At 39.7% G+C, this 24325-nt stretch overlaps 3 protein-coding genes across 3 annotated transcripts; all 3 read left to right on the top strand.

Moving 5' to 3' along the window:
• Positions 1–198: 198 nt before the first annotated feature.
• On the top strand, positions 199–10614 carry LOC310925434 (von Willebrand factor A domain-containing protein 5A-like). Its single transcript, XM_083887390.1, has 19 exons — positions 199–306; positions 1231–1275; positions 1441–1643; positions 1743–1965; positions 2856–3022; positions 3134–3248; positions 3349–3524; positions 3621–3709; positions 3822–3966; positions 4333–4412; positions 5075–5189; positions 5325–5483; positions 5831–5934; positions 6103–6323; positions 6421–6492; positions 6887–6940; positions 7214–7386; positions 9203–9326; positions 9437–10614. The coding sequence occupies exons 2-19, from the start codon at positions 1236–1238 to the stop codon at positions 9514–9516; spliced, it is 2340 nt and encodes a 779-aa protein (XP_083743516.1). The 5' UTR covers positions 199–306; positions 1231–1235; the 3' UTR covers positions 9517–10614.
• A 1768-nt stretch (positions 10615–12382) lies between these two features.
• LOC310925025 (von Willebrand factor A domain-containing protein 5A-like) lies at positions 12383–19229 on the top strand (the record flags this gene model as incomplete). Its single annotated transcript, XM_083886891.1, has 14 exons — positions 12383–12425; positions 13011–13213; positions 13339–13561; positions 15088–15254; positions 15365–15479; positions 15573–15745; positions 15826–15914; positions 16468–16612; positions 17727–17806; positions 17887–18001; positions 18114–18272; positions 18359–18462; positions 18634–18845; positions 19156–19229. 14 exons carry the CDS (start codon positions 12383–12385, stop codon positions 19227–19229), a joined length of 1902 nt encoding a protein of 633 aa, XP_083743017.1.
• A 563-nt stretch (positions 19230–19792) lies between these two features.
• On the top strand, positions 19793–23933 carry LOC310925435 (von Willebrand factor A domain-containing protein 5A-like). The gene is made up of 5 exons (XM_083887391.1): positions 19793–19922; positions 20543–20602; positions 21482–21651; positions 22077–22200; positions 22300–23933. Exons 1-5 carry the CDS (start codon positions 19901–19903, stop codon positions 22377–22379), a joined length of 456 nt encoding a protein of 151 aa, XP_083743517.1. The 5' UTR covers positions 19793–19900; the 3' UTR covers positions 22380–23933.
• Positions 23934–24325: the final 392 nt, after the last annotated feature.

The following is a 24325-nucleotide window of genomic DNA, read 5'->3' as shown; positions in this document are numbered from 1 at the left end:
TAAAATTGTTATAAAACCGCACATTTACTTACTGTTAAATGTCTGAAGGGACCATTGGCCCAGGGGAATCTTCACATTTTACCAAATCTGGCACAAGTTTGGACACCTATTCTCATGGATGTATTAATACATCCATGCCTATTCTCCACCACTAGGTGGTGTTGTAGACATGTAACGACAGGCGTGACTGGCACTTTAATTTTTGACAAATAACTTCCTTGTTTTGAACACTCACACGAACACAGGACTCGGTCTGACACTCACGCTGTCCCACACTTCACACTCAAAACTGTCCACACGCCACAGGTAAGCTGTTCATGGACATGTATCACTTTCTTTCGTGGAATAAGAGGAAGCTAATTTAACACAGTTTGCTCACATCTACAATTTTAGACAAAGTTGACTGAATTCCCGAACGATATTAATACTGTTAGCTTACTGCAATGTCAGTCCTGATAGGTTTCAGGAAGATCTAAATATGGTGGCGCAGTCATTAACTAGATATTAGAAACCGATGCAATAATAACAACTGCAGTAAAAGTATAGTGGTGGTAGTGTCACTCTGTCCGTCGGGTTGTACTTATTATCTCGTAATAAAGTCAATTGTCCTCCAAATACAGTTTGTTTCTGTCCTGTCAGTGAGTGAGTTTGTGACACACTGCCCGAAAATACAGCCGGCGTATTTTTAAATCAATTCCCACTGTGGTCTAATCTAGACAAACCAGAACAAAGCTAATAGATAGATAGATAGATAGACAGACAGACAGACAGACAGACAGATAGATATGCACCTTATAACAAGACAGAACAGAAGGATTATATAAAGGAATATTTAAAAATAACATATATAAAATTATATTATGAAATAGTGGAATAGACTATAATTCAATTCATTTTTCAAATGCTTTATTTGCCCTCAGGGGCAGGTCAACACACCACAGCATCATCAATAATATGTATATTAATTAATATTAGAAAACAACTAGCAATTATGAACATGAACACAGAGCAACATGTAGAGTATGAGTATAAAATAAATAAATATAGATCTATTTCCTGTTACTTATAATTGAATTGTTTTTTTCAACAAATTGAAAAAGACTAAAAGCTAAAATCTTGAGACTTGAGTGTCATCAACAAATACCAGAGAGGCAGCAGAGTTTGTTTTTTGTATTTGTTTAATTTTCCTCTTTACTTAATACATGTAATTAAATGTAATTTTCTGCACAGGTACAATGGACTGCTGTGGTCTACTGACTGCCCAGAAGGAACCAGGTACAGGACTGTGAGAAAAACGGACAAAACGCTGTCAATATTCTTTTTTTTTTTTGTCTATTGTGATATTGTGATCCTGCTTTAAACCACTTTAAATTCCCTATGGTGAAGAACACAACACTGTCTGTGACATTGTCGCTGTATTTCTTTATGCTTCTTGGTCAGTTCCCCTGAAGAGTATCGAGGTGGAGGTGGAGGTGAGGGACCATGTGGCTACAGTGGTCTCCACTCTGAACTATGAGAACAAGGAGGACAAATCAATCGAGGCTGTTTTTGTCTTTCCTCTGCCTGGAGACGCTGCTGTCTGTCATTTCAGTGCTAAGATTGGACAGACGCAGATCGTAGCTGAGGTGAAGGAGAAACAGGAGGTGAGCTGGACAGTGAGGTTTTATTTAGTTAGAATGAATCTTACAGTAAACATAGGGAATGTTGCTCACGGGTGTGTGTGTGTGTCGTCTGTACTTCAGGCTCGTGAGGAATATGATGATGCTCTAAGCTCTGGTCAGCAAGCCTTTTTATTGGAGGAGAGTGATCAGAGTCCAGATATATTCACTCTGAGTGTGGGCAGTCTGCCTCCAGGAGAGAGCGCCTCCATCAGGCTGGAGTATGTCACTGAGCTGGCTGTGCAGGCTGATGATGGGCTGAGGTTTTGTCTGCCTGCTGTGCTCAACCCTCGCTATCAGCCTCAGGGTAGGAAACCCAGCCAACACTCATTATACAGTCATTACACCTGTCAATACAAAGGGTTCTATAGCAAAAATCACATGACTGGTGACTGAAGAGCACTTTCACTGCAACAGGTGGTTTAGGAAAACAGTTCTAATGTAGACTATAAATAGATAAACTATGTACTGTACTATACTCTGGAGTATGTGACTGAGTTGGCTGTACAGGCTGATGGTGGGTTGCGTTTTTCTGCCTGCTGTTCCCAACCCTTGCTACCAAGGCAGTAAACTCAGCCAACACATTTTTGTTTAGTGAACACCCAGCTGGAAATGGAAGTGACGTCACCAGTTTGCATTTTAGACTGTTTTTTATGCTTCACAGCACCCATATGTTAATTTATTAGAAGTCACTATCACAGTATTAACACAGATAACTTTCAGATTTTCACATTAACCACATTTAAATCTTATTTCATGTTCAAAAAGTATCCTCTCTCTTTTACACCCTGCCTTTTGCATCGTCACACACACCACCAGGTGCCCACACCTTTTCTGTCTATTTTCCATTTAACTTGCCTTTTCATTTTCCTGGTTTCTTGAATTGATCTTACTTTGGTTCCATTCAGAAAGAATAATAATAATGTTGTGCTTGCACCCATGTTCATGAGATATGGAAAATGACTGAGAACTCATCAAAACAAATTCACCGTCCTTCACAGGGTGACTTGGATTTACCTTTAGGGACAGTGTGAGGGGTCATTATGTAATTTGTTCAAAACAATTGAAATTTGTTTTGTTATTTTAAGAGTTGAACAAGGTGGCAATTGATGATATGTATGTGGTACTCTCTTCTTTGTTTTACTTTATATTAGGGGTACTTGTGTGAGTTTTATCTGTAATATTCTATTGTTACAGGCAGTGACGGTGCCAGTGTCCAGGTGACCTCTGTCCCAGCCTCTCTGGTGCCCTACAGTCTGTCTTTCTCTGCCCGAGTGTCCTCTCCTCGTCCAATCTGTAAAGTAGAGTCCAGCTGTTCCCTGGACCCTCTGCAGTACCTGAACACAGAGCAGACCCAGGCCACTGTAGGTCAAGTGCTAAAGTGTCTGCTGATGTGTGTGTGTCGTTGTTCCTCAACACTAAGAACAAACAGTGGCACTTTGCTGATGTTAATAAGTGTGTTGTGTGAACTGCAGGTCAAGTTGGCTGAAGGACACAAGTTTGACAGAGATGTTGAGCTACTGATTTATTACAAAGATGCTCACCAGCCCAGTGCTGTGGTGGAGGCAGGACAGGCCTCTGCAGAACCTGGTGAGTGCAAATCTATGAGGCTGTTGCTCTGTATTGAACAAAAAAAAAAGTATTTTTTCTTTTCTTGAAGTTACATTTATTGTCATGATATGTGTGTCAGGGACTCTGATGGGTGATCCAGTAGTGATGCTCAGCCTGTACCCTGAGTTCCCCCAGTCTGTGATGTCTTCACTCGCCTCTTGTGGAGAGTTTGTGTTCTTACTTGATCGGTCCGGAAGTATGGATTGTTCCATCAATAACATCATGCATGAAGAAACTCGAATTGGCAGTGCAAGGGTAGTCAGCAAAGGGTTCACTTAATCATGACCATCATTGATCATGTTTCTCTCTCGCACCATTATCCTCATTATATCATTTATCGCCATCCTTTAGGATACTCTATTGCTCCTGTTGAAGAGCTTACCAATGGGCTGCTACTTCAACATCTACAGCTTTGGCTCCACCTATGAACACATCTTCCCGTAAGTGACCCTTGCGAGAGACTGTCCAACTAAATTTGTAGGAAAAAAACACTTACACAAATCAGTGCAGTGTGGACGTATTAAAGTATATAATGTATGTTTCCTATGGCAGTAAGAGTGTGGAGTACAGTGAGACAACCTTGGAGGAAGCGTTGAAGAAAGTTAAGGAGATGAATGCTGATCTGGGAGGGACAGAAATCCTTGAGTCCCTCAAACACATTTACAGCCAACCCTGCATTCCTAAGCAACCTAGACAAGTAAAACACTCACAATGTTTTTCATTTTATTTTTTTTAAAACACACATTAATGACTGCTGCATTGGTGTGTTGAGAGGTTTGCAAGGTGTTTAATTGATGAAGTGCTTGACATCTGGCCTTTCCAGAGAAAATAATGGACTAGAGCAACTGTAGATTAGTATATTATTTAACATGTCAAAAATGCCTTGATTGATCTTCTCCTATTGCGCCTTCTCTCTCCTACATACGGTCGAGCAAGAACAACCTCGAAACTCAAACTGACTGCACCTAGATTGTTCTTCATAATTCATTGGGCTATGTTTCATACTATTTCATACTATCGATGTCAGGGTGTGTAACCTCTGTGTAAACTGTCCTCACTGTAGCTTTTTGTCTTCACTGACGGTGAAGTGTGCAACACAAAAGAAGTTCTAGATCTGGTGAAGAAGAATTCAGGCTCCCACAGGTAAAACCAGACACACATGCTCACCTTTGCCCTCATTATTGAAATGAACAGAAATCTGTGTGTATGGTGATTTCCACCCAAGAGTGGTGCTTATATACAGTATATTTATATGGACACAAGTAGAGGCAATAATCACATTTCAAGTCTGAACTTTTTCTCTCTTTCTATTCGTCATCATGGTTTATCTGGCTATAGAAAAATAAATAAATTGTGATATAATCAGTGTATTTTGCAAAGCCTGGACTGAAAGATGGATAGACATGATTGGCTCTCATTGATCTTAAGTATCATTTAAATAAAGGAATGCATTCTGTAACTTTGTGGCTATTTAAATAAGAGCTACAAAATGTACTTCCATGATAGGCTGCTTTGTGTCTGTGTCTCCTAAAATTAAACTTGTGATGTTATAGTTTTGATTTCCAGATCAGAGAAATCAGAGACCGCTGTACTATGTTTCTCTAAGCGACATTTGTTTTTATCAACCACATCTATCTACTGTACTGTATGTCTGATAATTCCTACACTGAGGTGGTGAGATACGATCTTTTCGTGAATCACACGCAAACCTTGTTGCTTGATGATTTCTGTGCCTGAGTTTGACTACAGTTTGTCCCATGTAACAGTGCTATCTGCGTTAAACACAAAAATATACTGTGTTGCAGGTGTTTCTCTTTTGGAATTGGGGAGGGAGCCAGCTCTGCTCTTATCAATGGGTTGGCCAAGGAAGGAGGAGGTCACGCTCAGTTCATCACAGGGACTGACAGGATGCAACCTAAAGTAAGACAAATAGCACAGATGGAAAAGTGTTAACAAAATATAACTCCCATGTTTAAGTTTAACATATTAAGTAAATACATTGTATAAAATCTTACTGCCTTTCCCAACTTTATTTAAATACCATCTTTTAATTAGGTGATGCAGTCGCTGCGATTTGCTCTGCAGCCAGCAGTGGAGGACATCTCAGTCACATGGGCTTTGCCCAAGGGAGTGTCCGTCACTGATCTCTCTCCACCAATCACTACAATTTTCCAGGGTCAGAGGTCACTCATTTATGCCCAGCTTACTGGACAGGTAGGAACAACACCAGTTCTTAGAAGAACATGTCTCTGGTTAGATTTGTGTCCTGGAAATTGTGTGAATATCATCAAAAATAAATACACAGAAGTGTTGAATGTAGAATATAATCCATATCTGCGTGCACATGCAGATTGTTCTTTTTTTTACCATTGAAGAAAACAAAACAAAAAAGAACTGTTGCTTTATCTCTGGTCGAAATGACACACTGGTACTTAACATGGAATACGTCATTAAACGTATTAAAACCGTTACACGTTGAAATACCTACTGTTGAATATTCCACCTCCTACATTTTCAGGTTATACAATTGTTTTGTTACACCATGTGACACTATTCCTCAGAGCTCAGAGGCAGCAGAGGGCAGTGTGATGGTCAAGTACAGTTTAGCAGGTCATCCTTCGCAGAACCAGCTGCACTTCAGCCTCAAACCTGCACAGGACACAGGGTAAAACAGCTTTTAAATCAGATACTGACTGCATTTCATGTTCATAAGGGTATCACGAACTAGTTTAACTTGGGGTAATAGGGTATACTATGGGCACTTTAAACAAGATTGACTAGCTGTAGATTTGACTTTTGGGTTCACAGAAATATCCACTGACTGTGTGTGCAGATTAACAGTCCACAGGTTGGGTGCACAGACTCGGATTCGTTCCCTGGAAGGGGAGGAGAGGGAAAGCGAAGGAGAAGTTGATGAGGGTTTGAAGAAGAAGGTGGTGGATCTCAGTGTCCAGTCAGGAGTGAGCAGCTCCTTCACTGCCTTCATTGCTGTGAACAAAGGCAACAATGAGCCCATTGAAGGGCCTCTGATGCGCAGAAATATTCCAGCACCTTGTGAGTAAAATCGTAGCACACTCCCATCAACAATACAACTAATGTGCCATCGACTGGTTAAAACAAGGTGATTTTTTTCTTCTTTATTTTCTTTCAGCTTTCATGATGATGGCTTGTATGCCTACCATGTATGCAGCTGCTCCCTGCATGATGCCTCGTATGTACTGTGGTGAGTTAAAGGTTCAGCCCAAAAATGAGTGTGACACTTAATCTTACCCACCGGATCTGTAAGATCTGTCTACTGCCTTATCCTCCACGTGGGGGTCACAGAGGGCTGGAGCCAATCCCAGCTGTCATAGGGTGAAAAGTGGTACCCTTTCAAGCTTGTGTTCGTCACAACATCAGAACTTGTTCTTTTTTTTTAAGATTTCTTAATTTACAATTGTGTAGCTGATAAATAAGTTTTGACTTTGAATCTAGACTGTTAATTTACTGAATGCTGGTTAGCATTGAGGTCCTGAAGCTGACAATACTAAAAAGTTAACCACCACCAGCTCACAAACATTGGACTGAACTGTATCTCTATTAGAAATTCTAACAATAAATCTTTTCTAAATCAACAGCCAGTGCTCCATGTGATATGCTAGAAGACTGTGAAATGGAGGAGTGCTATGAAGGTATCTGATTTGATGTTTAACACCCACTGATTTGTTTCATTAACTAATAACAGATTGCACTAATAATTGGTTAATAGGTTTAATTAAGGTTTAGGTGTATTGTGGAAAACTGTGTATAAGCTACTGTATATATGTAGGTACATAGTGAGGTGATTTTGACTATTTAAGTGGCTCACATTGATAGCTCCTCAAAGGGTCAGTCTATTATCAGTGTACCAGTTTGAGTTGAAATATGTTCACTTATCTCTGCTCTTTTTATTTATTTTTGCACAGACTTAGATTGGGGGGGAGTTGTTGAAAACAGTGCACCCAAGCAGGTTTCCACAGACCCTTTCCTAGAGTTGGTTTCCCTCCAGAAGGCGTCTGGCTGCTGGCTGCTTGATCCGACTTTGGCTGCTGCACTGGGAAAGACAAGCGAGGAGGTGGAGAACACAAAACCTTCAGCTGTGAGTCCATGATAAAATACTGACCCAAATTAAAGCAATGATATGTAATTTTAAGTAAGCAGTAGCACCCTCTGCAGCTACAATTGATAGTTGAATCTACAGAGCTCTGACTTGAGCTGTAATGTTGTTTATATACAGAAAACAAAACCAATCTATTAACCTCTTCTTCACGGTTGCCCCCCGGACCGGGGGCAGCGTCAGACGCAGCGACAAAAGCGTCATAAAACCAGTCTAAAAAACACGTCTAACTTTAATAAACACAGACATGCTGCATAACCACAGAAAGGTCAGAAACAGCTAAAAGCTCATATAAACCATTCTTATGTTCACGAAACACAGTTAAAACGCAGACAGATCAAACCAGCAGGAGCTAAAAAAACCATTACAGCGCACACATTGTAAAGTGGCACCAGAGCGTCAGTGTGATTATGTAAACAAAAAAAAACATGTGTCGACTGGACATCGGAGAACCCACAGATTCCAACGGTACCAATTTTATCACTCTACGACCAAGATTCATGGATCCAGGCCTAAAATAAGAGCAAAACAACAACTGACTTTCAAGAAATACAAGCAGAAATGTTGTCTTACCTTTGCTGTTTATCAAAACAAGTTATTTCCACCGGAACATAACCACTTCTAATAAGGAACTACACTTTCCAGCATGCTTTGGGAACAAATCCCGGTCTGATTGATCATTACAGAGCGACATTAGATCGTTCTGATTAGAGAAAGGCGAATGTCTGCACAAATGCGTCATATGCATTTATGTCCTTTTGACTCGCTAATGAAGTGATTCTCATGCATCACCAGGGTCTGATTCTACCGGTTTAGAGGTTTAAAATTAGCTGTCAATCACCCTAATTGACCAAGGTAAGCCAGAGCTATGGCGCTGCGTAACTGAAGATGCTGCAGAGTCACAGAGTTGTTATTACGCACCGCACAGGGAGCATCGATTTACAGCGATTACATACTCACAAGTGGTATCTTTATTTTGATACCAAGATAATCCACATAGAGCTTGTAACTGCAGAGATTTACTCTATTTAGTTTGGGCTTGTCATTTTCGAGCAGGGACTCCAAAAAGAGGGTCAGGGAAGAAGTGGTTAAGCAGCGATGACGAGTAGTCTTGTTACTGAACTGGGCAAGCCACATAATATGTATTCCTGTTGCTGTAAAAAGCACACCAAACTCCAAAATCTCCTTGTTGAATGTTAAATGTGTATAAAGATGTTCCATGATGCTAGTTTGAAAGACAAATTTTCTTGAAAACAGATTTCAACACATGGGTTTCTGAATCCTTGTCCTGAGGACCACTGCCTGGTATTCGACGTTTCCTTGCCCCAACAGATCTGATTCAAATGAATGGGTTGTTATCAGGCCTTTGCAGTGATTGCTGATCATGTGTGTTAGCGCAGTGAACTTAGCGCAGGGCAGTGTGTCCCCAGGACCAGGATTGCGAAACACACAGTTTATATAATGCCACATACTCATAATACAGGTTTGCACTACATACTGTATATAAAATAAGGATTAGTTGTGTGTCTTATACCAAAACTTGCTAGCTAACATTGGAAATTAGTCTGCGTAAGATTTTAAGGAGACCATGATTTACAATGTTGAAGTGTAACTGACAGTAACAGCAATCAGTATTTCAGCTGCTGTGTCCTTATTTGAGGGAGAGAGCAAAAAAGCATCAGTTATATATAATTATTTTGTTTCATCTTACAAAAAATAATTCTTCTTAGCAGTTACATTCCTGAATTTAACATCTGAATATCTGTATCTTCTTTGTGTTGGACTTTGTGTGTTTTAGGTAAATCAGGAAGTATGGGCGACCATTTTGGCTCTGATATGGCTTCATGGCTTCAAGATAGAAGCTAAGGAAGAGTGGGAGCTTCTGGCATTGAAGGCTGTATCATGGCTCCATGCTCAGAATGGTAATAATCATAATAAGTGGCGATCTGTTGTTTAACTTCAGTTCAAACAGTGTATTGTGTTTTAAAAATGTTGTTTTTGGTGTGTGTGTATGTTTTCTTTTTTCTTCCAGCACCATGTGTGGCAGAATGTATGGAAGCTGGAAACACACTGTTGGGTTACAGTGTGCAGAAAGATGCCATGGGGCTGTGAGGATTTCAATAATGGGCTTATTTGTCAGTACAGGTTCAATAAACATAATATGCTACTTTAAACACATATAGTACATGTAGGTGCCTCATTGGTCACTGGATCATAGTCAATGTTGTAACCATATCAGATCAGACAAAACTGACCTAACACAGTCCCAGACATGTTATACTTTTTGTCTGCATGAAAGGTTTCCATGCTTGAAAAACATCCCTTTTAATAATTCTCAACAGTACAAAATAATTAAGAAGCAAGGATTTAAATTAGTTTGCACACCAATACATAATAGACAACAAACGGCAACTGGTGAACTGGTGAGAACAATCTTTTAGTGACACACCCATCACCTATGTGCCAATCAAGTGTTCACCAATTCCAGCAATCAATAAGCAATTAATAAAATATGCAAAACCTACACCACCCTTTACATGTATATGTTTACAGGCCAGGCTTGCCTGGTCCAATATGGCGGACACCTGTTGTGGAAATTCTCTCTGCTGCTGGTGAAGAATGAAATAAAGATTTCTGCTGGCCGACAAGGTTTTATTTTCTATGCAAAGAAAAGGTCAATAAACACATGAGTGGTCGAAGATGAGGAAAAGACCCCGGGCATGGGGTGAGGAACACCCCTTTCACACCCTTTTGTCTATTACAGGTATCAGCGCCGACTCTCCAAATGTATCCTGCAGGATCTTGTATTTAGGTGCAAAGTTGAGTTTATACCTCATAATTTAAATACACAAAAGGACTTGGTATCTTGTGTTAGGAAGGTGGATGTTGGGCAGCTCTAGTAGCTGAAACAAAGAAATTGAATTTACCATTACACACCTTGACATAACAGGTATAAGTGGCCGCTGTGGCATCTTTGTGTATTTGTATATGGTCACTGGTACATTTATTCCATCTTACAACCATAACATTGCATTTTACTCTCTGCAGTATATATTTTAAAACAAACTTGTGCCTTGGTGTATTTGCACTATACCCAGTTAAGTCCAGCCATGTGATAAGACAACTTGTTATTCAGTTTTATGTCTTTAATGTAGCTTTTTATCAAAAATGGCTGTTCACAAACATTAAAGTTGGATTTTTGCTCAATAACATTAAGCATTTGCCGTGTTGTGTATCAAGTATTTTAGACCAATTAGGTGTATATATTTTGCTTACAGTAAGTGGTGGAGACAGACACGTCACTTAGTTCAGTTGTCTACCTGATTTTTGTGGTTGCAAATCTCAGGCCCTGTTTCCATTTCCTTACCTTCTGTAATGATCCACACAGGAGGGAGACTGCAGGGAAGTGAAGTGACAGTAAATTGGCAAAAAAGAAATGTGAATAGCTGTTCCTATTTCCCTTCCCTGAGTTGATTTTTATGAACCTTTAGATAATAATATTAGCACTCTGCTATATGTATGTTTTATGTAAGTCCCATAAATACGGTGCATTGTATGATATTGTGATTTAATTATTATTTGTTTTGCTTTTCCATGGTAAGAACATTTTGTAACATGTAGGAAGCTTTATGATACATAAGCAAATGGAATTATTTGATTAGAATAAGCCTTTTATTTGGGCTAGAGTGTCTTTCGTTTTAGAGGCCCCCATCCTGGTCCCCACTACAGCAGACAAACCTGCCAGATAGTGTTAAGCATTTCAAGGCAGAATGACATCCTTTCTGGTAAGATCACCATAAACATGTCACATTATCAATTGTAATGTATTCTTACACACAGGACCTTTCATTTCATATGTATACATAATAAATGTATAGAGTATTTGCTGAAAGTACGTGCAAACATTGAACATGGGTCTTGAGCATCACATCGTCTGAGTTCACTGATTGTTCAAAGTTCACGGTACGACACGTTTCTGGATTGCGTACTCCCGTACTGGTCCAATTCACGCACAAATGTGCACCTTGTGCGTAGTTGTGAAAGCCAGGTATCCCAGAATTCCTTTCACCGGAACAAAACGCCCACGAAAACACAACAACCTAAAATAAAACGCGGTTTCAAGTTCATTTGAGGCGAAAAGTCACTCATTTAGAGTGATTTGTGTTTTTGTATTAATATATGACGTATTTATATTTAGCGGACGCTCGGCGCTCACAGCGCCCAACACAGAGCAGCGTTACCTAGGCCTGCCCTATTGAAATGATCCGCTGGGCCCTGGCATAATATATAAAAACAGTATTTTACATTTTCATTTATCGACACTCGGGGGCGACAATGAGACAAGCGCTTGGTGCCATCCGCCATTCAAACTGTAGAACAAGGAAGTAGCTGTTGTTTTCAGTTGCAGTGAGTGGACTTGTGTGCTCCAGTACATGGCGAGATTTGAGAAAGCACATGGGTGGGAAATGCCCAAGTACGCACTTCTTGGATCGAGCAACGTCCTCAGTCTCTCAGTTTCCGTGAAGTTCTGCTTATGGACAGACATGGGCGTGGTTTGTAGCCTGGATCGTCGCTGTTTCCTGGTCTGACCTGCTGTGTCTGTTATCAGAGGTTAGTGTTTCAATATCCATCAGTAACTCCGCATCAACTGTAAGTATCTGAGAGCAATCTCGATAGACTGGACAGTTATAGTTAAACTGAGTAGGTGAGTGGATCCTAACGTTACCAGCATAATAACGTAATTCACAGCAGAATGGTTGTTTGTCTGTTTTTTGTTTGTTTGTTGGGGGTATATGTTTTTTCAAATTTTGACAATTTAAAGTAGACACTTTGGATGCCATGTACAAGTAACCTCAGGAAAGAACGAAATGTATGCGTTGTCCTTAAGTGGATACACAGATAGGCTGTACCATTTTATCATAACCTACAGCAAAATGTGTCAATGTATAGTGTTTGTGTGACCCTTTGCATAGGTGAGATGTCAGGCTTCTGTGGTCTGCTGACTTTACAGAGAGAAGCAGGTAAGTAGCTGAAATCACTCAAACTTTCTTCCTCCATAGATAACAGTGGCTAAACTTATTGAAGCAATGTGTCTGCTTCTTTTTGGTCATGAACTGAAACAATGTAACATAATTTTTATAATTTGTCCTTCATCTGAAAAAGGGCTTTTTCAAGCAATGTCATCAGACCTGACCGAGGGACTGTTTGTATACAGCAGCAGTGAAAGGGATGGGCTGAGACAGGAAGCATTTATCCAATCAAACTGCTGAATGACCAGGTTTTTTCAGCAGTAGTATTCACTTTAGAAACTTTAGATTTGTTTTAGTCATACTACAACCAGCCTTCTCACTTTATTAGCATGATGTTGCTGTTACCCTCGTCTGCCTTGACAAAAAACAAATCCCTTCCTATATGAAGGGCAGGGATGTCACTAAAATGGCAGAGAGAACAGACTTCTGTGAAGCTGATATGCTGAAACAATACTATGTGAAAATTACACACAATAGCTTTAAGCTTGCAGTGTCAGAATTTAATACTTGCAGTTTTAATCAATGAATAATATTCATACATTATGGCAGTAACAATTAGCTGTTTCATGATCTCAGTTCCTCTGAAGAGCATTGAGGTGGAGGTGGAGGTGCGTGACCATGTGGCTACAGTGGTCTCCACTCTGAACTATGAGAACAAGCAGGACAAGCCAATTGAGGCTGTTTTTGTATTCCCTCTGCCTGGAGACGCTGCTGTCTGTCATTTCAGTGCTAATATTGGACAGACGCAGATCGTAGCTGAGGTGAAGGAGAAACAGCAGGTGAGCTGGACAGTAAAGTTTTATTTCGTTAGTAGAGTAAACATAGGGAATGTTAGAGTAAACATTGGGAACGTTGCTCACAAGTGTGTGTGTTTTTGTGTGTGTGTGTGTCGTCTGTACTGCAGGCTCGTGAGGAGTATGATGATGCTCTGAGCTCTGGTCAGCAAGCCTTTTTATTGGAGGAGAGTGATCAGAGTCCAGATATATTCACTCTGACTGTGGGCAGTCTGCCTCCAGGAGAGAGCGCCTCCATCAGGCTGGAGTATGTCACTGAGCTGGCTGTGCAGGCTGATGATGGGCTGAGGTTTTGTCTGCCTGCTGTGCTCAACCCTCGCTATCAGCCTCAAGGTAGGAAACCCAGCCAACACTCTGACTCACTCAGGAGCCTTTAAGCTGAACCAGAAAGTCCAAAAAACACCTTCACAACATCAACAAAACCCATGCTGTAACCAGACATTCATTTATTTACCCTTTGTTTCTGTTGTCACATAAAACCAGACACTGAAACTGAGAGAAATGTAATATTTGAACATGACTGAAGGGGTCAGTTGGCCCCATGAGGCAAATAGCCCATTGCAGTGACCCCAGGTTCTGTGTCTTCCCCTCTCTAGGGGCTTCACAACTGTTGCCTCACAACAAGGAGGTTGGGTACAAATCTCAGTTAAGCTGAGAGTTTGAATGTTCTCTCTGTGTTCTTGTTGGGTTTTCTCCAGGTTCTTAGGTTTCCCCCCACAGTCCAAAAACTGAGAGGGGTTAATTGTACACTCTCAATTAACTATAGATGTGAATGTGAGAGTGAATGGTTGTTTGTGTCTTTGTGTTCACCCTGCGATGGACTGGTGACTTGTATAGTATGTACGCCACCTTTCCGCCCTATGTCAACCTATGTCATGTGGAGGATAAAGTGGTAGACAATGGAGGTCACATTACTGTGTGGAGTTAGCAGGTTTGCCCCGTGTGTCTAGGTTATCTTAAGGTACTCCTACAGTCCAAACATATGCTATATATATGAAAGTCAGTCTGAATGATTGTTCATCTGCATATTGTCCCTGTGATGGAGTGGCTACCTGTCCAGGGTGTCCCCTACCTTGTACCCTGTGTCAGTTTGGATTGGTTCCAGCTCCCATGACCAAGACAAAGAGACGAACAACCGTTCACTCCCACATTCACACATACGGTCAATTTAAAGTGTTCTGGGGTCGTGAATCTGGGTGTTTGTGCTGCAAGACAACATCGCTAACCACTACTAGTAATGTATAGACAAAATGGGTTATCCAACAAATAAAATAAATGAATAAACTTTCAGATAAAAAGATACGTTTAGCAAGTTTTTCAGAAAAAAAATGCATATTTAACCAACAATTATTGGCCAAAAGAGTTTGGCCCAATCAATTAATCAGTCTACCTCTTGTTCAGGCACAGTCTTCTGCATACCTTGGTTGTAACAAGTGATTATTTTATTCTATTCTCTTCTATTATTTTGAGCCAGTCGACTCTGATCTCTGGTGTCAACACAGAACTGACACTCCCTGCATATTTTCTCCTTTTCAGACCATTCTCTGTCAACCCTTGAGATGGTTGTGCATGAACATCCCAGTTGATCGCTATTACTCAGACCAGCACACCTGGCACCAACAACCATTCCACATTCAAAGTCACTTAAATCACCTTACTTCTCACTTTTCATGTTCAACCTACCTCTAGGTCTGATTATCGGTTTGAACTTCAGTAGGTTGTCCTTACCTTGTCTACTGGCATGTTGTTGCTGTCGTGTGATTGTCATTTGGTCCTTTTCATAGAAAAAGAATTTCCTTCCCTGTGACCCACAATATCACCTGGACCAAAGTGTCTAATTTGTTCTGTATTGTTTACAGGCAGTGAAGGTGCCAGTGTCCAGGTGACCTCTGTCCCAGCCTCTCTGGGGCCCTACAGTCTGTCTTTCTCTGCCCGAGTGTCCTCTCCTCGTCCAATCTGTAAAGTAGAGTCCAGCTGTTCCCTGGACCCTCTGCAGTACCTGAACACAGAGCAGACCCAGGCCACTGTAGGTCAAGTGCTGCGGATGTGTGTGTGTGTGTGTGTGGTTGTTCCTCAACACTAAGAACAAACAGTGGCACTTTGCCGATGTTAATGAGTGTGTTGTGTGAACTGCAGGTCAAGTTGGCTGAAGGACACAAGTTTGACAGAGATGTTGAGCTGCTGATTTATTACAAAGATGCTCACCAGCCCAGTGCTGTGGTGGAGGCAGGACAGGCCTCTGCAGAACCTGGTGAGTGCAAAGTAGTGAGGAGGTGAGTTAAAAAAATGGTTTGTGAAGTCATCTGATTCTTCAGCTGAGTCACATAAATTATCTGCATCTAAGGGACACTGATGGGCGACCCAATAGTGATGCTAAGCCTGTTTCCTGAGTTCCCCGAGTCTGTGATGTCTTCACTGGCCTCATGTGGAGAGTTTGTGCTCCTGATGGATCGATCTGGGAGCATGGATTTTCGCATGACAAATGAGAGTGATCAGACTCGCATCAGCAGTGCCAGGGTGTGAACTATGTGTTAATTCTGTTATAAAACCAGGTAGTGTCTCTTGGATGGTTAACTTGACATCTCCCCTGCCTTCAGGATACTCTACTGCTCCTGTTGAAGAGCTTACCACTGGGCTGCTACTTCAACATCTACAGCTTTGGCTCTAAATTTGAACACATCTTCCCGTAAGTGACAATTGAATTTTATTCAGCTACTGTTTTATTTTAATAATGTTGTTTTCCTTCGTTTATGTTTGTATGTTGTTTGACTGGTGATGTATTCTAATTGATCTATAGCAGGGGTCACCAACCTTTTTGAGACAGAGAGCTACCTTAAGGGTAAAAAATAATATGGAGGGCTACCATATAATATTTTTTTGTTTGTTTACCATTAAAATGATTAATATTATGCATTCAACTGCATACACATTCATTCCAGTGCTTACTCCTAACGATTACCAGTTTTTATAAACAATATCAAAGATATTTTACTGAGCGATCATACGGATACATGCAAGTGAGGTGAAGTGAAGTGAGCCCGCGGGCACCGTATTGGCTGCCTGCGGGCTACCAGGTGCCCGCGGGCACCACGTTGGTGACCCCTGATCTATAGACACATTTCCCAGTGAGGACAGTAAAGTATATACTGTATCCATCTGTGTATCTATTTTTATATCTTGGTATCCACAGTTTGATATTGATTATAATGTGTGTGCACACTTGTATTTCTTTATCGCAGTGACAGTGTGGAGTACAACCAGAAGACAATGGCAAAGGCACTGAAGAAGGTTAAGGAGATGGGTGCAGATCTTGGAGGAACAGAAATCCTGGAGCCTCTCAAACATATTTACAGTTGTCCCATCATTCCCAATCATCCCAGACAGGTAATACACACAAACCACAAATATTGTTTTCTATTGGTTATAGCAATAATTTTTTTCACTCCAATTACAGTCTTAAACTACACTAGCATGTTTGTTTGAAGCTCATGTATTCTTCTCACATACATACATACATACATACTTACTCTATGAATGCCTTTGACAGAACGCACAGAACATTCTTAAAGACGACTCTCATAGATATAATGCATTCCCGAGCCCCTTAGCCACACACACAGACACTTGTAGTGAGGACACATCTTTGACATAATCTATTACCTAGCTCCTTACTCTAACCTTAACCCATTGACGCTGGGAAAGCACTGCTGCACCTCTACCATTAGAGCCGGGAGCGCCGCTACGTAATTCTACCATAGACGCCGGTAAAAGCGGATACGTCAATTTTCGGGGTGTATAAGGTTTCCTCGCGGAGAATTACCACCGTAATCGACGGAGTGTTTACAACCGCGCACCAGGGGTGAAAGTGGATTTACCTGCAGATGCGCTGTAAGCACTATCACCGTCACATGTGAAACAGACTGTTACAGTCATTACATGCTGTTCTTGTTCTTCACACTCTATCAGGACTAAATCAAGGCACTGACACAAGTTGATATTACTTTATTTTCTTACTGTGTTTTAATTGAAAATAGTTATTCACTTAAATTTTAAATTTTTGTATCTAAATACACTAAATTTCCCAGGAAAGCCACAGGTGTAAGCTCTCAAATACTCTTTGAATTGTGTTCCTATCTGCTGAGGCTGAGAAATCAGTAATTTAGTAGGCATTGAAGCTCAGGTTTTAGAGGCATATTTTCCAGGCGCTTCAGGCCTTAATGGGTTAACCCTAAAACCAGATCTTGACCCCAAAAAAACCCTTAAAAGTTTTGGGGCCTGGACAAAGGTTTTTATGTTTTCACAAATATATAAATACAAGTACACACACACACACACACACACACACACACACACACACACACACACACACACACACACACACACACACACACACACACACACACACACACACACACACACACAAAAATACCAGACAATTCAGTGAGCAGTGTGATAGTTCACACAGTTCACACGTTTCTGCCGTCTAAACTCCTTGTAGCTCTTTGTCTTTACTGACGGAGAGGTGTCCAACACCAAAGACGTGATATATCTGGTGAAGCAAAATTCAGGCTCCCACAGGTAAACCAGGACAACTTGGTCAATTTTGTTCCATACAGCAGTGCTGCCTGTGTTAAACACAACACTATACTGTATTTAAGGTGTTTCACTTTTGGAATTGGGGAGGGAGCCAGCTCTGCTCTTATCAATGGGCTGGCCAAGGAAGGAGGAGGTCACGCTCAGTTCATCACAGGGACTGACAGGATGCAACCTAAAGTGAGAAGAAATAAAGCAATGAATTATTATTTTTGGATTGAAATCATGGATTGATATCACACAGTAAATTATGTTGCTTTGCCTTTTTGTTCATTTTTTTCTTCCCAAACAGGTGATGCAGTCACTGCGATTTTCTCTGCAGCCAGCAGTGAAGGACGTTGCAGTCACATGGGATCTGCCACAGGGAGTTTCTGTAACTGATCTCTCTCCACCAATGGCGACACTATTCCATGGTCAAAGGTCATTGATTTATGCCCAGCTCACTGGGGAGGTAGTAGCAGCAGCACCTTCACTTATCCAAATAAGCATAATACAGACATCAACATGGTTTCTAACCACACTATGACTCTTTCTCAGAGCTCAGAGGCAGCAGAGGGCAGTGTAACACTGAAGTACACTTTGGCAGGTCATCCTTCTCAGAACCAACTGAACTTTAGTCTCAAACCTACAGAGGACACAGGGTAAAACCATACACCACATTTTATAATATGAAATATCATGCTAATGAATGAATTCAATAATAAACATTCCATTGAAATAATGATGCTGAGTATCCTCACACTCTCCCATATAATGTTCGAAGAATGATACATCTCTGTTTTCACCTGTGGTTACTCCTCTCCTGTCTGCAGATTAACCCTGCACAGGTTGGGTGCTCTGAGTCTGATTCGCTCCCTGGAGATTTTTGGCGAGATGCAACAGAATGAGGGAGTGGAGAGGAAGGTGGTGGAGCTCAGTGTCCAGTCAGGAGTCAGCAGCTCCCTCACTGCTTTTATTGTGGTCAACAAAGACAGTCGTGAGCCGATTAAAGGACCTCTGCTGTATGTAGATGATTCATCAACCCGTGAGTGTTAAGAAGTAATCTTAGACTTAATCACAGCTATTGTTATTATTATTATCAATGAAGTTATCATTCGTTAATTAGAAATGAATCATTAATCTTAATCACTTAATATTTAGTTAATGTTGACTCGTGTTTAGTTGGTTGAGTTATTAGTTGGTTAGTCAGTGGTGAACTAATCATTAGTTAATGATTAGTAAATTAACTATGGAGCTCTGAGAACTAGTAATTTTTAAATTTTGAACCCCCTTTTGTGGCCTCGATGAAGATTGTGTGTTTTACTGATTGATGATGTGCACTGTCCTTCTCACAGGTATGTATCTCAGATGTGGTTTGTATGATTTATATGATGATGACTTAAGCAGCAGCTTCAGCAAAGGTATGTAGTCAACGTTGCTTTTTTGTGTGAATGTCGTTCATGTTTTTCTGACGAAGCAAAGACGATGTAACGCAACAGATAGTTCATCTGGTAACGGTGATATTTGTATGTTTTTGCTTTGTTTCTTAATTGGTCATCACTTGAAATTTGCACAATTTACTTTGACCATAGTCTTGTCTCAGCATGGCTGAGAGTGAAAAACTAAATAAATAAACTAAATCCACAGATTAATGTCAACCTTGCAGAAAGAGTGCATTTCAAACATGACTAACTTGAAATTGCTGCACCTTAAACTGGAGAACTTTATTTATATAAAAATATACATCAGTATATAGGCTTAATTACATATCTGTGGTTCTGTATGATCTTGTGAGTCAGTAAATCTTTATATATATATATATATGTATATATATACATGTATGTGTAATATGCTTTGTTCAATAGGTTCTATATTCTAGAACCTAGGTTTTATATTCTCTTGAGGTTTGTATTTGAATGTCATAATATTAATTAATTTTGAATGATAACTACAAATGATTAGTGAGATACAAGATATACAAAGTCCCTAAAACTGAACAGTGTCTTAAAAAACAATTGATGTCTCATTTCTGCATAATATTATTTTTATAATTTTTATTTTATTTTTTTAAATGTCCAACAATTCTCAGGAAGAAAGACCATGAAGAAGAAGGTAAAATCAGGTGAAGATTTTCCTTTATTTATTTATTTATTTATTTGTTTATTTTGTACACATTACTTGCAGTACGTCTATTCTACTTTGGCTATGGAAAACAATGGATGGAGCTTCCTTAACAATTTTGGGTGAACAGAATTATATACTATATTCATACATTTGAAAGAATGCAAAATGTCCCCTTAGCTTCACCAGTGCTGTCAAAAAATACTGCCATAATAAGCAGAAGCATAATGATTGAATCTATACAAAAGGAGAAGGCTGGAGTGATCCAATATTGGCCCAGACTGAACTATATCCACATTCGCCTAAAAACAACAAATGTTCTATATATAATGAACAGTTTAGAGAGCTGATGCAATAATATATCACTGACAACTGGCCAACAGTGATTCATTAAAAATAGATATGAATTGGGGCATCTATAATTTCATGCAATCTGTCAGTATTTACCCATGATGACTTGAATCTGAAGCTGTTAATATTGGCACTTTTGGTGTCATTGCAATGAGTTTTACATTTGGACAGAGGTTTGCACCATGTAGCTATGTGTCTGGACTTTTTGTGAAAAGCCTGAATTTTATGTTTCTTTTCATCTTCTTGTTGATGTCTCTTCCCAATCAACAGTTTTCGGCAGAATTGGCAGCTACTTTAAACTCAGTCGGAGGGCCTCACCTCAGAGTAAAGGCAAGTGGTGAAGAAAACGAGTGGTGTGTTGACAGTTTTTTTCTCCATCTCATTAGAGCTGGGTATTTCCTGTTACTTTTCACAGATTTCTTTTTTCTTCTTCTAATTATTATTATTATTATTATTATCATGACCGTATCCTTTTCAGAATGTACTACAACATCTGCGTCATTGATCTTTAACAGCTCGGCATTCACTGCACTGTTGCACTGTTGTCAGAGCAGCCTTTCCGATTCTGTATAGAGCAGACTCGCTTAATATCAAGTTATAATGAGTTATTTCTGTATGTTTTTTTTTATTTATGGATACATTTTCTATCATAAATACGTTTATATTGTGAACTATTAATCATTTCATATCAAAACGAAAACTTTTATTTTGAAATTATGTGAACTATCATCATAAATATAATTATTTTGGCCCCCAGGTCATTTGAGTTTGAAATACAGGTTAAGAGGGTGCGCTCAAAATTTCATGCAATATAGTACATGTCTGAAATCTAAAAGGTCATAGGCCATAGTTCCTTTAGTTAGTTCATGTTATCTTACAGCTGAGTTACACAGAAAACTGTAGGAAGTTTCCACTATAATATTTCTACCAGTTACTATTCTGTAACCTCTGAATCTATACATACATATTCTTCCATATTTATATTTTTAGCACAGGTATGCTATCATCTGTCATAGAACCTACAAATGCAAAAAGGAACACAGTGTATAGTAGCACAAGTGTGTGTGTGTGCGTGCGTGTGTATGGATACCTGCTGGCTGCTACTACTCCACTTTTTCAGTCCTTGTAGTTCTTATGCACCCTCTATAGATCTGCACAGCTACATGAACGTCATTTTGTTTTTTAACTTTCTTGGTTTTTCCTCCTCAGAAATGTCTCAATGTATTGCTGCCAGTATCAAACCTGAGGAGACACTCGAAGACCCTTTGCTACAGTTAGTTTCCCTGCAGGAGGCGTGTGGCTGTTGGCCACTTGATCCGACATTGGCAGTTGCTCTGGGAAAGACCAGAGAGGAGCTGGAAAACACAAAACCCTCCAAGGTGAGTTAAATATTAGAGGACAGTTTGTTTTAGGGCTGTCAGACTGACAAATGAATTGCAGATTATGCTTTGATTAACCATGTTTAGGGTTAGGTATGTTGGCATCTTTTCATTTTAATGTTGAAGCTTGTAATATTCAATTCTTTAATGAAATCTCCACAGAGTTAATGTTGAATTAATACAAAGGATATTTAAATTAATTTATTAATGTTTAATAGCATCTGTACTTTTAAACATGGATTCTCTCTGGTGAACTACAGGAACATGTATGAACTGCGACTTGCTCAGGCTGAGAAACTCCATCATTATACTAATTTATTTTGTATCATTGCAAATATTTGACACGACTCAAATGTTTAATGTGTTAAGATTAAATGGCAACAGGGATCCTTTTTTACAAAGCTTCACATCATATCTAAATGTAGGTAAACAAGGAAGTGTGGGCCACCATTTTGGCTCTGATCTGGCTTCATGGATTCAAGATGGATGTGAAAGAAGAGTGGGAACTTCTGGCTCTTAAGGCTGTGTCATGGCTCCGTGCTCAGAATGGTAATAACCATGACAACGTTGTTTAATCTCTTGTTGTTGTTGTTGTAGAATAAACTGTTTACTTTTACTCAGTGTTTCTTCTTCTGTGTTTTCCCTCAGAACCATGTGTGGCAGAGTGTGTGGAAGCTGGAAATGCACTGTTGGGTTGTGAGGTACAAAAAGATATAGTTGGGCTCTGAGGTTTTCATTGAACTGGTTTCTCTGTAGGACTGGTACATAGAAGTGGACTATTTTACCCAGGATTGGTTCTAGGGTGAGACTGGGAGACTAGGACTATTATGGTCTATTAAAGACGATCTGAAACTAGTGATTAAGAATATTAACTGTTGGAAAATGTGTATCGATTGTATACATTGAGTGAGAAGCAGGCTTATTTATTACTATATATTTTTACTTCTTGGTTGTCCTCAATGAACAAACCACAAGACTATCTCTTTTTCATGTTTATATACACAGTCTATGACGTAATTGTGGAACAGCTAAGTCTAAATCGCAGAATACGACTACTTTTTAAGGTATTAATACTCGCTGTCCATGGTGCTGAAGTGGACAGAGACCTTGACTTTAGCCTAACTCGTATACACAAAAGCAAAGACCAAAGACAAAAATACATAATGTCTGTCTATCTCCATTAACGCCACCTTTATCGCAAAAATCTATATAATAGACGACCACTGCTGCCGCAGCCTTTTATTTTTCCACCTGCTTGCCTTTGTATTGTTGCTGCTGTGAATTGATTTGCCGGTATGACAGCAGATATGGCAGTTTCCAACTGCTTGTCATCTGCTCCCACACCTGCACATTCACGCTGTGCTTTTTTAAAAACTAAAATTAAATTTTAACCCACTTTGTTTCGACAGAATTATATTATTATTAGCCTCAGATTACGTCTGGTTGAAATCCACACTTCATGGTTGACACTACTCCGAACTTGTTCATTACATTGGATAACATGTTGGTAATGATGCAGCCAATAAGAGTCACCACGTGGGGTGACTCTTATTGCTCAAGAGCCCTTTGAGTCCACTTGTTGCACCAGGTCTAACTCCACCTTACAATACTGCTTGTGCTTCAGGGATGTTACTTATGCATTACTTAACACGTTGTATTACTGATATGAAAGGTCCTTATGTCAGTGTCTATATTGTGCCTTTTTATTCTGGCTATACTTGCACTGCACTTCATCAAACATACAACCGCGCAATTATGTGCTATTCAGACTTCTCTTTAAAAAAGAGAATTACTGAGTAAAAATAAAACTGGTGCGTGAACATAGAGAGCGCGCGCCAAAAGTGTATCCTGTGTCGCGCCGGGCTCGTGAGCTCCAAAATAGTTTTGGATTTCTGACCCCTTGTCATATTTCTACTACCCTCACACCCCACGCAAAGTAACTAAGTAACTTTTACTCAAAGTACATTTCAAATGAACTACTTTTTACTTCTACTTGAGTGCATTTTCAGATGACTACTTTTACTTCTACTTGAGTAAGTATTGGTACTTTTACTTGAGTACAATATTTTAGTACTTTTTCCACCTCTGGTTACCACGATTCAATTCAGTCATGCTGGTAACACGAACACTGTTTGTTGCACCACAGTGATAATTTACAGTATACACACGTGATTGTCTCTTGCACAGGCCCTTGTGTCCAAGGGAGGGAGTTTGAACTCCTTATATCTGCTTATCTTTTGTCATTTAGTGTGAAATATTGTTGAAGTGAAATACTGTTGTAATGTGCCATTGTTCTTAAAAAGTATTTTACCAGAAGATATTTATCTTTATTGTGGTGAATCAGTGTCAAATTTTTGTATGCAGTCTTGTGGCTATCAGTAAAACCTTAAATCTATAATTGTGTATGTCTTCTCTCTTTTTTAATGTCTCTCACTCAAGTTAGAACATTAGTTTGTGTAATTTGCCATTATATTAAGATACAAAGCAGGCATTAGCTGCAACTGTATGATCTTTACCACTGTTTGCATTTTTTTTTTTTTTTTTTTTTTTTTTTTTAACCTGTCCTGTCCAGTACCTTGGGCATGCACTATGGTTGACTGCATGTCTGTTGGTGTTGAACAGATTTTGCTGTTTGCAGGGCGAGTGATTACAGCGCTGTAATGCCCGTCCTGCT

The sequence above is a fragment of the Microchirus variegatus genome (genome assembly GCF_963457635.1).
Source record: "Microchirus variegatus genome assembly, chromosome: 3".
In the NCBI taxonomy this organism is placed as follows: Eukaryota; Metazoa; Chordata; class Actinopteri; order Pleuronectiformes; family Soleidae; genus Microchirus; species Microchirus variegatus.
The sequence above is the reverse complement of the archived record's forward strand: the minus strand, read 5'-3'. Positions and strand labels throughout refer to the sequence as shown.